The following is a 14963-nucleotide window of genomic DNA, read 5'->3' as shown; positions in this document are numbered from 1 at the left end:
GTGGAGCCAGTGCTTGGTTTCTTGCTTGCCTCTCGAGATAGTTTCTGAGTCACACATGAAATGCAATTTGAAAATATGTTGACTAGCTGATCTCCTACAAGTTCTTGCTAGTTATATTTTTTTTTATAACTTTTGAGTTTTTTTTGAGACTGGGTTTCTCTGTGCAGCTCTGGCTGTCCTGAAACTTGCCCTGTAGACCATGCTTGCCTCAAACTCACAGAGATCTGTCTGCTTCTGCCTCCCGAGTGGTGGGATTAAAGGCACATACCACCATTGCCCTGCTTTTGTTCCAGAATTGTAACCTCTAAATTCAGAGTTGTTGAGAAATTTTATTATGATATAATTATTAAAATAAAACACCATGCTAAAAGGTGTTTAATAGTAATAGTGCCATTGGCAAAATAATTTTTAATGTCGTATTTTTTATGTTGAGATTAATAAATTCTTTGCATGAAAAATGTCTGTTGGTTAGTTGCTTACAGCTTTTTAATATAATTATTTCATCAACAGATTTTACTTTGGTAGATTAAGTAAACAGAAATATGTGTATGTATTATCAGCCAGGCATAGTGCTACACCCCTGTATTCCCAGCCCTCTGGAGGCAGTGCTAGAAGGATGAAGTACATGTGAGGACAGTCTGGTATACATAATGAATTCCAGGCTATCCAGAAAGAGACCCTGTCTTAAGACACCCTGAGGATGTAAATAAGTTGGGAGAGTGCCTGCCTCGTGTGGGCAAAGTCCTGAGTAGAGCCTCAATATTGCATAAACCAGGAGTGGCAGCATACACCTGTAACCCCAGCACTGGGAAGGTAGAAGCAGGAATATCAGGAATTCAGGGTTATCCTGGCTTCATAACAAGTTTGAAGTCAGCCTGGGCTACTTAAGACCCTATCTTAAAATTTATTAAAGGCTATAGAAGAGAAAAAATGGCAAAGAAAGATGTAGAACAGCTAGGCAGCATGGACAGCCTCGAGGAACTTTGTCTCAATGAAAACAAAGAAAAAAAGAAAAAAAACTAACCAGAAAGAAGTAACAACAATTTACTAGTCATTTTTAAAAAATTATTTTTGCCCTTTATCTCATACTTTTGTAAGAAGATCATACTTTAAAATGATGTTAGACAAGGCTTTTTTTGTTTTTCATCTTTTTCTCCCCTTTTCTTCCTCTCTACTAGCAGAAGATTCCTCTTGAAGGAGCCTTTTTATAGACTTAGGTACAAAGAAAGGGATTTTGATCTAGCTCATTTGTATTGAAATAATTCTTACTTGTTCAAAACAGAAATTAAAGAAGCACATAAAAGAAAAAGAATAATGAGAGAACGATTTAAGCAGGAAGAAAGCATTGCGAGTGCAATGGTAATTTGGATCAATGAGATACTGCCCAATTGGGAAGTAATGTAAGTAAGCAGATTTTCCACAAGTTTAGTGTGTCTCCAAATATTTCATCTTTTCCAAGTCTATATTATCATTTTTCAGCATGTATCTTATGCTGTGGCTAAATTTTACTATTAACATATTGCCTGAAACTCCTCATGTTTCTCTGCTCCTTCATGAACTCCTGTCTGTAATGCATACTTTTCTTACTGACCGTCCTCTGTGCTGTCACAATCGTACGTGTCCTCTGGAACCATGGAATATGAGCTGACTCAGGAAACTTTAGTCTTCTGAATTACCACTGGTCTCAACTCTAATGTAACACTAATTGTAAACGATTCGTTATTGGAGCTCACTAAATAGAACAATATATTATAAGGTACATTTATCAGATGTTAAAAGTGTTTCTAAGGTTGAGTTTTATGTACATGCCTGTAATCCCAGCAATCTGGATGCTGACACAGGAGGATTGCCATGAATTCAGTGCTAGCCTGGATAATATAGTGAGTTCCAGACCAGCCAGAACTACCTAGAGATATAGCATCTGTAAATAAATACATATATAAGAAAATGAAAATAATAAAAGTTATTTTTAAATACTGTTCTCTTAATTAAGAAAATATATGAATTATCTTTCCCCTCTAAAACTCCTGTGGTACTTTAGGGGTGAAGCACCCACCCCACCCCCACCCCCCGAAGTTTTCTTTTTTGACAATATTTCTACGTATGTTTTATCTTCCCTTTGGACTAAAGGGTTGAAGGATACCTTCTACAATGTATGTAGGATGTACATTGACAATTTGTTAAATATTGGAAATGTGACAGACATAGGACACAGTAGTCCCACTCATCTTTGTGAAATCTTGGTTGCCTGTGGTCTAAAAATGGAAAATTAACTAAATAAATATAAATAGAAAACTCTAGAAATTAAAACTCAGAAGTTTTAAATTGTGTGTTCTTCTGAGAAGTGCAATGAAATCTATCCTGCTATACTTTGTCCTGGCCATAAATTACCCTTTGTCCAGCCTCTTTGTGCAGCATTCATGACCGGTGAGTTCCTCACTCAGTGACATTTGAGTTACCAGAGCTGCTGTCATATATCAAAAGCTTCTGTTAAGTAATTTTTCTTTTACTTACGAAAGATTAGGGATGCTGGTGATGACATTTGTCAAAGAGAAGCTGTGAAATACTTCTTTAAGAAGAAAAACTAGCAGTATCCTATTTTGGGTGAGAAAGAGAAGCAATCTTTACATGACATTTATTATATGCTTTTATTGTTAGCTATTGTTAATCTCTTATTGTCTCCACATTATAAATTCAATTTTAACTTAGTTATATTTGTGTAAGAAAAATCTATAGAGTTTTGTACTATTTGTGGTTTTGGAGTTTACAATGTATTTCCTGCAGATAAAGCAATTATTATATTATCGATGTTCAGTAGTTACAGTTGAGTCTTAGTGCTTCTATTGGGCATTTATATTTTTGCTCACATTTATCTTACTCAAGGTTGGAGAAGCTAAGTGATTTGCTCAAGGTTATACAAAAAGGGGGTGAACTAGATTTGAACCCAGGTCTGATGTCAAACCCTGTATTCTTTTAGTGAACTGCTGCTTCCTAAACACTAGGGCCTTAACCAGGCCTTACCCATAGTAGGTTCTTTGTGATTTTAGTTTTGGTACTGAATTGGCAGTCCATTTTATGTCTTTTTTATATTTAATATTTTCCGCATGGTTCCGATTTTCTGATTACATCTTTGGTGTAAGCAACATCTGGGAGAGGCTATTCCCTTTAATTGCTGTTAGTCCATCTTAGAGGGCTGTTATAGCCCACAGGCATGAACTCAAAGGAAGAGTGCATTATACACTTAGCACCTTAAATTCTTAAAGTCATCTGATCACTTGGCCGTAGGTAAACCATCATGCAACTAGTATTTTTGGCATAAAAAGTAACATTTTCCTTTTCTCTCATCCTTTAATTCTAGGCGGAGTACAAGAAGAGTTCGAGAATTATGGTGGCAGGGATTGCCCCCTAGTGTCCGTGGGAAAGTTTGGAGTCTAGCTGTAGGAAATGAACTAAATATCACTCCTGGTTTGTATTCTATATTCAGTTATTCCCACACATACAAATTATCATCTCCAGAGTTTTATAAATCATCTTAGTAGAGTTGCCATTTAAAAGACGCTACCATATATGCCACTTTCAGATCATGCTTCACGGCCTTGCAAACTTTGTAATAGTTAATGAGTTTTTATATGTATATATATGTAAGATTTTTGGGCTTTTTCCTTTAGTTTACTGCTACCACAGTAATATTTTGGCATCCAAATACTACAAATGTAGGTGATACAAAGCTTGTGAGAGTCTGTGCAGTGAAGAGTGCACACAGGAAACACTAGTCTAGGGCCTGAATTGATGGACTTCCTCTGTGTTCAGACAATAAACAATGTACTGAGGGAACTTGGTTTCATTTTTTTTTCTGCTGAATGTCTATCCAAACCAGCCTTTTTATTTGGAATTTGGGGGGGGGGGGTTTCCTTAATTTTTTAAGCTAACAAAGTAATGGGTTTCACTAAGCAGTTTTTTTTTGTGTTATGTTGTTTCGATTTTATTTTAAAGCTTAGCTAGGTCTGTAGTCCTAGCACTTGGGAGGCTGCAACAGCTTTGCTTCAGTTTTGAGGTATCTGGGGCTACATATTAAGTTGTAGGCCAGACTAGGCTGTAGTGTCTATAGAACCTGAATCAGAAAACCTAATAATAACGATAATTATGATGATGATGATGATGATTAAGTTTAGAAAAAGAAGAGATTGTCAAGGAATTTCCTCAAGTCTCTTAAAACCTTGACAAATATTAAAATGCTAGAGTAGTTTTGATGACTTAAAGAAAAAAATTTAAATAAAATTAGGATAATATCAAATAAAATAATTTTTTAAAAAGTAGGCATGACGCATGTCTGTGATCCGACCAATGTAATGTTAGCAAACGAGACAGAAAGAGGAGGATCAGAAGTCCAGGGTCGTTCTGTGCTACATAGCTGAAGGGCTACATGACATTGACTCCAAAACTTTTTTCTAACAAAATAGGTGCCTGAGTGTCAGTGTTAATACTAGATGGTTAGACATACGGCAGGAGACTTTGATCTCTAGTAGTAGAAGTAATCTATTGTATGTCTGGGGATGTAATTCTGTAAAGTGCTTATCTAGCATGAACGTGGCTCTGGGCTTGGTCCCCAGCACTGCATGATACAGGCATACCTAAAATCCTAGCATTCTAGAGGTGGAGACAGTAGGACCACAAACTCTAAGGTTATCCTCAGCTACTTAATGAGTTCAGGACCAGCTTGGGCTACATGAAACATTTTTTCAATTAAAAGAAAAGAAGGAATAAAATATGTTATCGCTGTTATCTTTTAAGTACACAATTAATATTTATTGGAAAATATAAGCAATAATATAAATTTTGCCACCCAAATTTTTTTTGGTTTTTCGAGACAGGGTTTCTCTGTGTAACAGGCCTGGCTGTCCTGGAACTTACTCTGTAGACCAGGCTGGCCTCGAACTGACAAAGATTCACCTGGCTCTGCCTTCTGAGTGCTGGGATAAAAGGTGCGCGCCACCACTGCCCAGCCCAAGCTATTGTTGATCTTACTGTTATACTGTTGGTACAGTATATAATGATTTTCACTGTGCTGGCCAAATCAACAAACATGCTAATGCACTATCAAAACACTTGTTTTTATTTTCAGAGTCTAAGATGTTCAAGTGAAGTGAAATACAAGATATGACTGAAAGTAATTTAGAAATATTTCCAAAATATCTAAAAAATAAAACCTTTTAGGGCCACTGAGATAGCTCAAGTCAAAGCATGTACAGTGAAAGCCTGATGACCTGTGTTTGACCCTTGGGACCCATGGAAGGTGGAAGGAGAGCCCACTCCACACAGCTGTCCTCTGTCCACACATGCCCAGGACACATGTTGCCCCAATAACAGTGACTACATTTTAATTAAAAAAGAAATCATTGATCTATTTATTTCAGTTCTAAGAGTCTACTAGAAGGAAATACATAGGATTGGGTTCAAAAGTTTTTTGACAAGGATTTTATTGCTGTAATTAACATTAATATAAAATTGGATAAAATCATAAAAATCCAAATGCCTAGGTTTTTGTTGTTGTTTGTCCTGGAGCTAGCTCTGTAGACCAAGCTGACGTTGAATTCACAGAGATCCACCTGCCTCTGCCTCCCGAGTGCTGGGATTAAAGGCATGTCACCACCATCACCTGGCCAAGTGCCCATTTTTAATCATTAAAATGATATTAACTGTAAATATTACAGTTACTTGATTTTTTAAAAGTTGTTTTTCACCATAAGCAGGAGGATTTTTGAGTTTGAGGTGAACCTAGTCTATATAGCAAGTTCCAGGCTAGCCAGGGGCCACAGAGTGAGACCCTATCTCAAAAAAAAAACCAAAAAAACAAAACAAACAAAACCCAACATTTAAAAAAAATTTTTCCAAGTACCATATAATGAACATTTAAAAAGTAGAATTGGAGTTTATTAAGCTATTTTAATGTAGAGTAAGCACTAACTAGGTCAGAGAAAGGTGCTAAGGAAGAAAGTTAACAGGCACTCAAGAACATAGGTGAGTGCTTTTCAAGGGGCCACAAAGCGTGCTCTATTTACTTTGAGAAACAGAAAACTTGCTGGGCGGTGGTGGTGCATGCCTTTAATACCAGCGTTCGGGAGGCAGGGGCAGGCAGATCTCTGTGAGTTTGAGGCCTTCTTGGTCTACAGAGCGAGTTCCAGGACAGCCAGGGCTGTTACACAGAGAAACCCTGTCTCATAAAACAAAATAAGAGGGGGCTGGAGAGATGTCTCAGAGATTAAGAGCACTGGCTGCTCTTCCACAGGTCCTGAGTTCAATTCCCAGCAACCACATGATGGCTCACAAGCATCCAAAATGAGATCTGGTGCCCTCTTCTGGTCTGCAGGGACACAGGCAGATAGAACACTGTATACATAATAAATAAATAAATCTTAAAAAAAAAAAAAAAAAAAAAAAAAAAAAAAAAAAGAGGGCGTTGGTGGCGCACGCCTTTAATCCCAGCACTCGGGAGGTAGAGGCAGGTGGATCTCTGTGAGTTCGAGACCAGCCTGGTCTACAAGAGCTAGTTCCAGGATAGGCTCCAAAGCTACAGAGAAACCCTGTCTCGAAAAACCAAAACCAAAAAAAAAAAAAAAAACAAGAGAAAGAAAACTTGGCAAATGGCAGCTAAGAACAGCTTAACTCCAGTCCCAGAGCATCTTATGCTTGCTTCTGTCCTCTACAAGCACTGCACACACAAAGTGCACATACATAGGTGCAGGCAAAACACCCAATACCCATACATATTGAAACAACAGAACAAAACCGCTTTTGGAGGGCTGGGTGAGATGGCTCATCTTGTAGAGGAGCTTTCCACAAGGCCTGATGATTTGGATGCCGGGGTCTCACATGGAAAGAACCAGGTCTCACAAGTTGTCCTCTGACCTTCACACACACCTTTGTTTCATCCAAATACGGAATAATTTTAAAAAGAACTTTTAAGAAATAGCTTAATGGGTTAGGTATAGTGACACAGGTCTATAATTGGAACTAAGGAGGTTGAGGCAGAATGATTGAAAATTGAAGACCTGTATAGGTTACAGAGTGAGTTTGAGACCAGTCTGGGAAACTTAGACCCAGTTTCAAGATAAATATAATAGAATCTGGGCATGGTAGTATATGCCTTTAATCCCAGCATTCAGGAGGCAAAGGCAGGCAGATCTTTGAGTTCAAAGTCAGTGTGGTTTACATAGTGAGTTCCAGGTCAGCCTGGTCTACACAGTGAGACCCTATCTCAAAGCAATATTAACATTAAAAAAACAAAATAACAACAACAATAAACACAAAAAGGCCCCCAAAAGCAGATTAAGCTGTGTGGTAGAGGGCTCTCCTACCAACACCCAAGGCTATAGGTTCATTCCCTACTGTACTGAAAAAGGAAAAAAGAAAAGGCTGGCGGTATATTAATGTAGTTTAGCGATAGGGCACTTGTCTGGCAAATGCAAAGTCCTAAGTTCAAGCCACAGTGCTGCCTCCCAAACGTTTAAGGTAAAATTTTAGGTTTTAATATTCACCTTAGAATATATTAGACTTTATATGACTTAATATCTGTAAATAAGACATAGGTTTCTTGTGTTTTCTATGAGACAAGTTAAAAGGAAGTGGTTTTCTCTTAGCTTTAAAAAGCACTGGTGGTTATTTGAATTTTTTTTAATTTTCAACTTTTTTGTTGCTGATAACTTGGGCTTTAGAATATGAGGTGGTAGCTTGCTCGATAACTTAGATATTAAAATGTTAGTGATGATGTTTTATGTCAGTAAAACCAAAAGGCTCAAGATTAACATATTCAAAGATCTGTAATATGGCTTAAGTCATTTATTTCCAGTGTAATTTTAGGTTTTCTTTACTAAACAACTATGTATTGAAGAATGAAATAGGGAACCGATTCTCTTCCTTTCAATCTTGAGTGCAGTAAGCTTATTTTTATAACTTTGTTTCCTTTCTAATAATTGACACCTTATTTGTATTTGTTTTAATTATAAAGTGTATATCAATAGATAATATTAGCTAGGAGTTGTGGGCTTTAAAGTTAGTCAGGTAGGTTCATATCTGGTTCCACCATGTATTAGATTGTGACCTTGGGCAAACTACTTACTATCTAAAAGTCTGGCTTTTATTTATGTGTTAAATGGGGGTAAGATCATTAGCTACACCGAAGAATTGTTTTGTTTTTATAATATATTTCTTGTGAAAGTGTTCTTTATTGAATGTCTATACATCATCATCTCCCCAAAATCTTAAGACTAAAACCCTGAAATGAGAGTATACTCCATTCAAGTATAAGTCTTCCACCTTTCCCTTTTTGGATTCAGTGTGAAACTGAGACAAAGGTCTTTTTACTGGGGATATTAATTATAAATCTTTTTGGGAAAGTTACTCTTTTGTTTGTTACCACACTTTTCGTACTAGATTTAATTTTGTGGTTTCCTAATGTGAATGATTTGTCAACTGGAGCCCTTTCTTCTTCCAGGTAGCTTAGAACTTGGATAAAGAAGGAAACTGACAGTTTGAATTTTTTTTAAAATACATGCAGTTGATAATCGACAACCTCAAGCAATTATATACATACAATTTTAAACTGCAGTTACCTCTTCTCCCAAATCATTCATGGATTTGGAAATAAGTAGTTTTTCTCTTAAATCATTCATGGACTTGGAAACAAGTGGCTTTAACTTTTTATTTCTTTTAAATTTTATTTTCAAATAATGGGTAGTCATAAGTGAATAGAAAGAGAAATAGAATTGTAAAGTACGTTTGAAATACATGTAGTCAGTTACTTTGTAAGATCTGAGTCTTGACAATATAAGAATACTTGTTATAGTATAGTTGTCATACATCAGAATTTTATGTTAAAAAGAAACAAACAATGGGGTGCTGGTAGCACATGCCTTTAATCCAGAGGTTCTGAGTTCAATTCCAAGCAACCGCTTGTTGGCTCACAACTATCTATAATGAGATCTGGTGCCCTCTTCTGGCATGCAGGCAGAACACTGTATACATAATAAATAAATAAGAAAGAAAGAAAGAAAGAAAGAAAGAAGTCTGGGGATTTAACTCAGTGGTAGAGTCCTGGCTTTGGGTTCAGTCCCCAGCACTGAAAAAAAAAAAGTCAAACAATTTTGTCTAACCTCTAATGGAACAAGATAAAATGAGATCAATACATATATCAATACAATCAATACAAAATATCATCACTTTGTTTTTTAAGATTTATTTTTATTGTTTTTACTTATGTGTATGTTCCTGTATGTGGGTATGTACATGTGAGTGCAGATGCCCATGGAGACCAGAGGTGTAGGACCCCCTGGAGCTTTAGTTGCCTGACATATGGGTATAGGAGGGGAGCAAAACTTGGGACCTATGCAAGAGTGGTAGACATTGTTACTGCTGAGCCATCTCTAGCCCCTGAGTTTTTAAAACTGAGGATATATAAAAATCAGATGTGCACATCTTCACCTTTGGAGGAGTTCATAAGAGCCTTGCTAACAGTAGTAGTTACATCCTAGAGAGGGAAATGTTTTTTTTTTTTTGTTGTTGTTGTTGTTGTTTTTGTTTTTTGAGACAGGGTTTCTCTGTGGCTTTGGAGGCTGTCCTGGAACTAGCTCTTGTAGACCAGGCTGGACTCGAGATCCGCCTGCCTCTGGAGTGCTGGGATTAAAGGCGTGCACCACCACAAGCCCAGCTGGGAAATATGTTTTATTCCATGCTTTTTTGTACAATTTGTTTTTCAGAAATCATTTTTGTGTTTTACATTTAAAAATAAATAAAAATTTTAGTCCATGCCTTTAGTCCCTGCATATGGGAGGCAGACACAGGCAGACCTCTGCGTATTTGAGGCCGGCCTGGTCTACAAAGCAAGTTCTAGCACATCCAGGGCTACTTGGTGAGAACCTGTCTCAAAAGAAAATAAAAGATGCCAGAAGATACCAGACTGGTGGCACACACCTTTAATCCCAGCACTTGAGATGCAGAGGCAAGGCAGATCTCTGAGTTTGAGGCTGGCCTGGTCTACAGGGTGAGTTCCAGGACAGCCAGGGCTACATAGTGAAACTTTGTCTCAGAAAACAAAATAAAACAAACAAACAGAATAAACAAAATAAACAGCTGCCACCACCACCACCACAATAAAAAAAAATAAAAACAAAAACAGAGAAAAGATGCCAGAACCTACAGAAAATTACTTGTTTAATCATTGTTTAGTTATGAATGGGTATCATTGTATCCAATTTACATCTGAAAAGATTAAGTTCCAGAGTAGTTAAATAAGTTTCTTAAAATCCAGAGGTAGTGATTGGCAGAGCTGGGATGCAGTCTGAGTCTGCCTCCCAAGTTTCGGCTGCTCTTGGCCAGTTTGGCTGTTGAGCAGGAGACCTCCTCCTTCCTGTGCTTGCACTTGCTCCCGGGATGACCTTACACCTGTGTCATGGAATGAAGAGTTCTGATAAAACCAGTTTGCTTCACTTTACCACATTTTTGATACCTGCTTATAGTAAAAATTAAAATGAGTTTATTTTTTTTGTCTTATTTATGATTTTTTGTTTTATCTCCTCCCTCCCCAGAACTTTATGAAATCTTTCTTTCAAGAGCAAGAGAACGGTGGAAAAGCTTCAGTGAAACAAGTTCTGATAATGACATTGAAGGTATGAGGGTTTCCAAATTCAGTTATTGAATATACTATGGGATTTTATATCATGTACCAGATTTAAGTACGGTACCTCATTTCAGTAGATGATAGTATTCTGAGTTTCGGAATGGGAACAGGCTTAGAGTAGTTAGTGAGTTAGAAGCAACAGGCTGAGCTACATACAAATCAGGTCTATTTGCTCCAATCCCAGGATTCACATCACAGCCAAGAGGCTAGTGGGATGAATCAAGTATTTTCAGACAATCTGTTAATAAAGATGAATGTTCTTTACTCTCTCTGAACTCCTCTTTCTCCATCCACTAACCTTAGTCCCTGATAAATTACATATAATTCTGACTATGATTTACCTTACTCTTTGTTCATTTAATTCATCCATAACTCCCACCCTTACCTATGCCTTGTCAATTAGTTTCCATAATTATTTAAGAATTTTTCCTTGTATCAATTTATTAAATTTATTTAATTATATTTTGCACTTTAATAATGAGGAATCATTTTCCTAATCTGTCACTTTTCTTTTTGTCTTGTTTTCTTTAGATAGGTTCTCATTCAGTTCAGTCTGGCCTTGAATTTACTGTGAAGTTTAGGATGGCACTGAACTTCTGGTGTTCTGCCTCTACCTCCCGAGTTCTAGGATTATAGGTGTGAACCACTATGTCCTGTTTATGTGGTGGACATCCGTTGGTGCTGGGGACTGAACTCAGGCCTTCATATATGCTGAGCATAAATTCTACCAGCTAAGCTACGTTTCTCACCACCTTTTCTTGTTTTGTATTTATAGCTGTGTAGCAAGCAAACTCACTAGACATGGTGGTGCACACCTTTAATCCCAGTAAAGGCAGGCAGATCTCTGTAAGTTCAAGGCCAGCCTGGTCTACAAAGCAAGTTCCAGAATAGCCAGGGCTGTTATACAGAGAAACCCTGTCTTGAAAAATCCAGATAAATAAATTAATAAATGTAAGTTCAAAAGAAAGCAAACTATTCTCTTGCCTATAAGTAAAACTCTAAAATGTATCTTTCAATAAAGAAATAGCACTTATATTATAATGGTTGTCTGTGAGCAACCATTTTGTAAAATGCTGTTTTCGGTAGTGACATTAGGAAAGAGAACTATTATTAAGTAATCAGAGAGAAGACTTGACTTTGAGGGCCATGAAAGAATCATTTTGAGATCAATTAGCTATCATAGCTATCGGTGGAGAATGCAAATAACAAAGGAAGTGAAGAAGCAGAGCGGTAGTGGTGCATGCTTTTAGTCACAGCACTTGGGAGGCACAGGCAGGTGGATCTCGGTGACTTTGAGGCCATCCTGGTCTCTAGAGTGAGTTCCAGGACAGGCTCCAAAGCAATACAGAGAAAAACCCTGTCTTGAAAAACCAAAATAAATAAATAAATAAATAAAAATCACAAGTTGAAAAACAGCTAGATAAGATGCATGCCTTTTAATGCCAGCACTTGAGAAGCTGAGGCAAGAAGATTGCTATGAGTTTGAGGCTAGCCTGTTGACCGTAGTGAGGTCCAGGACAGCTGGAACTACATAGTGAGACCTGTCTCAGAAACAAACAAAAGAAAACAATGCTGGGGATGGGGGAAGAGGCTAAGTTCTAAGTTCTAGCAATACTATTCAGTGTTCCTTGCACATTCTTGATTATTCAACTTTTCTATTTATGTTAACATATAGGCAATGCGTTGACCACTGTTTAAATTTTATCTGATTGGTAATGCAGGGATATCTGTTGCTGACCGAGAGGCTAGTCTGGAATTAATTAAGTTGGACATATCCCGTACATTTCCATCTCTCTACATCTTTCAGAAGGTGAGGTTTTCTAGTCAGTTTTTAACTGCTATTTTATTTTATTCTTTCAATATTATGAGGGGCAAATTCTGTAAATCCACTAGTACTCCATTTTATTTTATTTATTTTTTTGAGACAGAGTCTCAGTATGTAACCCTGGCTGGCCTGAAATTCCCTATATAGACCAGGCTGGTTTAAAAGTCACAGAGTTCCACCTGCCTATATTTTCCAAGTTCTGGGATTAAAGACATGAGTTACCCAGTCAAGCCATGTATCACTATTTCTATAATATTTATTTGTATTTTATGTACATTGGTGTTTTGCCCACATGTATGTCTATGTAAGGGTATTAGATCTCCTGGAACTACAGTTATAGACAGTTGTGAGCTGCCATGTTGGTGCTGGGAATTGAACCCCAGTCCTCTGGAAGAGCAGCCAGTGCTCTTAACCATTGAGCCATCTCTCCAGCCCCCAGTTACTATTTTTAAAAGTAAAAAATATTTTAGGGGGCTGGAGAGATGGCTTAGAGGTTAAGAACTCTGGTTGTTCTTCTGGTCCTGAGTTCAATTCCCAGCATCCACATGGTAGATCCCAGTCATCTGTAATGAGATCTGGTGTACAAGCATTCGTGCAGGCTGAACACTGTATACATAATAATAAATCTTTTTAAAAAAAAAAAAGAAAAGAAAAATGTTTTAAAAATTTGAAAAGAGGCTAGGTGTGGTGGTAGGTGACTTTAATTCCATAAGTAGATCTTTGAGGTTGAGGCCAACCCACAGCTACATAGTGACACCTTGCTTTTATTAAAACACAAGAGGGATGGTGGTGGCACACGCCTTTAAACCCAGGAGGCAGAGACAGGCCTATCTCAGTGAGTTCAAGGCCAGCCTGGTCTACAAATCGAGTTCCAGGACAGCCAGGACTGTTACCCAGAGAAACCCTGTCTCAGAAAAAAATAAACAAAAAACCCACAAAACAAAAAAAGTCAAAAGAAACTTGGTTTTTGTTTTTATCAGGAGTGGAGAAATGGCTCCATGGTAAAGAGCACCTATTGCTCTTAAGGAGGATCTGTGTTCAGTTCCTAGCTTACAACCAACCATCCCTAACTCCAGTTCCAGGGCATCTAACCCCCTCTTCTGACCTCCATGGCACCAGGAACATACATGCAGATAAAACACTCATATACATAAAATAAATAAATTTTAAAAAATTAAAAATAATTTGTGTTTATATAAAAATGCAAAACTAACAAAAAATTAAGGAAGTTGTTTTCTATGAAATAAAACATATTGTACTTACCATAGCACATACTTGGTATGTGGTAGGTGTTAAGTATTCTGGCGACTGTACTGGCCTGTCTTTGGGGTTCCGGCAGGAAACATCCTCAGCTGCAGCCACTAAGAACACCACCTGTGCACATTCACTATGTTCCCCCTGCCCAACTCCCATCCTTCTTTTCTCTTCCCTCCTTCCCTCCTTCCCTCCTTCCCTCCTTCCCTCCTTCCCTCCTTCCCTCCCTCCCTCCCTCTCTCTTCTCTCTCTCCCCCTCTTTCCTCTCTCCTGCTCCTTCTATCTCCTGAGGCTGGTCCCCCCCCCCCTTCTTTATGATCCCTTTCCCTAATAAAAAACCCTCTGCTTGAACTGTGTCACATGGCGACATGGCGTCTTTCTCTTACATGCCGCTTTTCTTAAATTACAACAGTAGGCACTTACATTTCTATTATAGTGAATTTTTATATTTGAATTATTAATGGATGTACCTTACAAACTGTTAAAATATAAATACATTGGTTCCAAGTTATTTAAAATTACCACTGAACTAGAAAGAGTTTACTTTAATATTTAATTTTTACAGGAATAGCTGGCCATCTTTAATTCTTAATATTAAAATCTAAGGAAATAGTTTATGTAGAATAAAGACTGTGCTGACAGACATTTTTTAACTCTTGGTCAGTGAGCTGGCTCAACAGGTAAAGGTGTTTGCTGCCAAGCCTGACAACTTGAGTTTGATCCTAGGAACAGTGAGAACCAATTCCTGGCATGCATGTACCTATACACATGCACAGTAAATAAATAAAATGAAGAAAAAAAAAAAAAGACACTGGAGCTGGAACGCTACCCCACAGTTAGAGCAATCAGTTGCTCTTCTAGAAGACCCAGGTTTTATTCCTGGCACCTTTGTGGCAGATCACAGCCCTCTGTAAATCCAGTTCCCGGAGATTTGATTCTCTTCTAGACATCATGCACACACATTGTACACAGATAAACATGCAGCAGAACATCTATACACATACTTTTTTTTTTTTTTTTTTTTTTTTTTTTTTTCGAGACAGGGCTTTCTCTGTGGCATTGGAGGCTGTCCTGGAACTAGCTCTTGTAGACCAGGCTGGTCTTGAACTCACAGAGATCCACCTGCCTCTGCCTCCCGAGTGCTGGGATTGAAGGCATGCGCCACCAATGCCCGGCTATACACATACTTTTAAGTTGCTATTGATATTAAAA

General features: G+C 37.7%; 1 protein-coding gene across 2 annotated transcripts in view; it reads left to right on the top strand.

Annotated features, from left to right (window-relative positions):
• Positions 1-14963, top strand: part of Tbc1d12 (TBC1 domain family member 12) — an 82905-nt gene that overhangs the window by 54928 nt on the left and 13014 nt on the right. For both annotated transcript variants that reach the window (XM_027407426.2, XM_027407427.2), the window contains 4 exons: positions 1283-1400; positions 3359-3465; positions 10581-10661; positions 12394-12482. In XM_027407426.2, the coding sequence (XP_027263227.1) occupies positions 1283-1400; positions 3359-3465; positions 10581-10661; positions 12394-12482 (395 nt within the window). The remainder of the gene's footprint in view (positions 1-1282; positions 1401-3358; positions 3466-10580; positions 10662-12393; positions 12483-14963) is intronic.

The sequence above is a fragment of the Cricetulus griseus genome, chromosome 3, assembly GCF_003668045.3.
Source record: "Cricetulus griseus strain 17A/GY chromosome 3, alternate assembly CriGri-PICRH-1.0, whole genome shotgun sequence".
Taxonomy (NCBI): Eukaryota; Metazoa; Chordata; class Mammalia; order Rodentia; family Cricetidae; genus Cricetulus; species Cricetulus griseus.
Note: the sequence above shows the minus strand (reverse complement) of the source record. Positions and strands in the feature narration are given on the sequence as shown.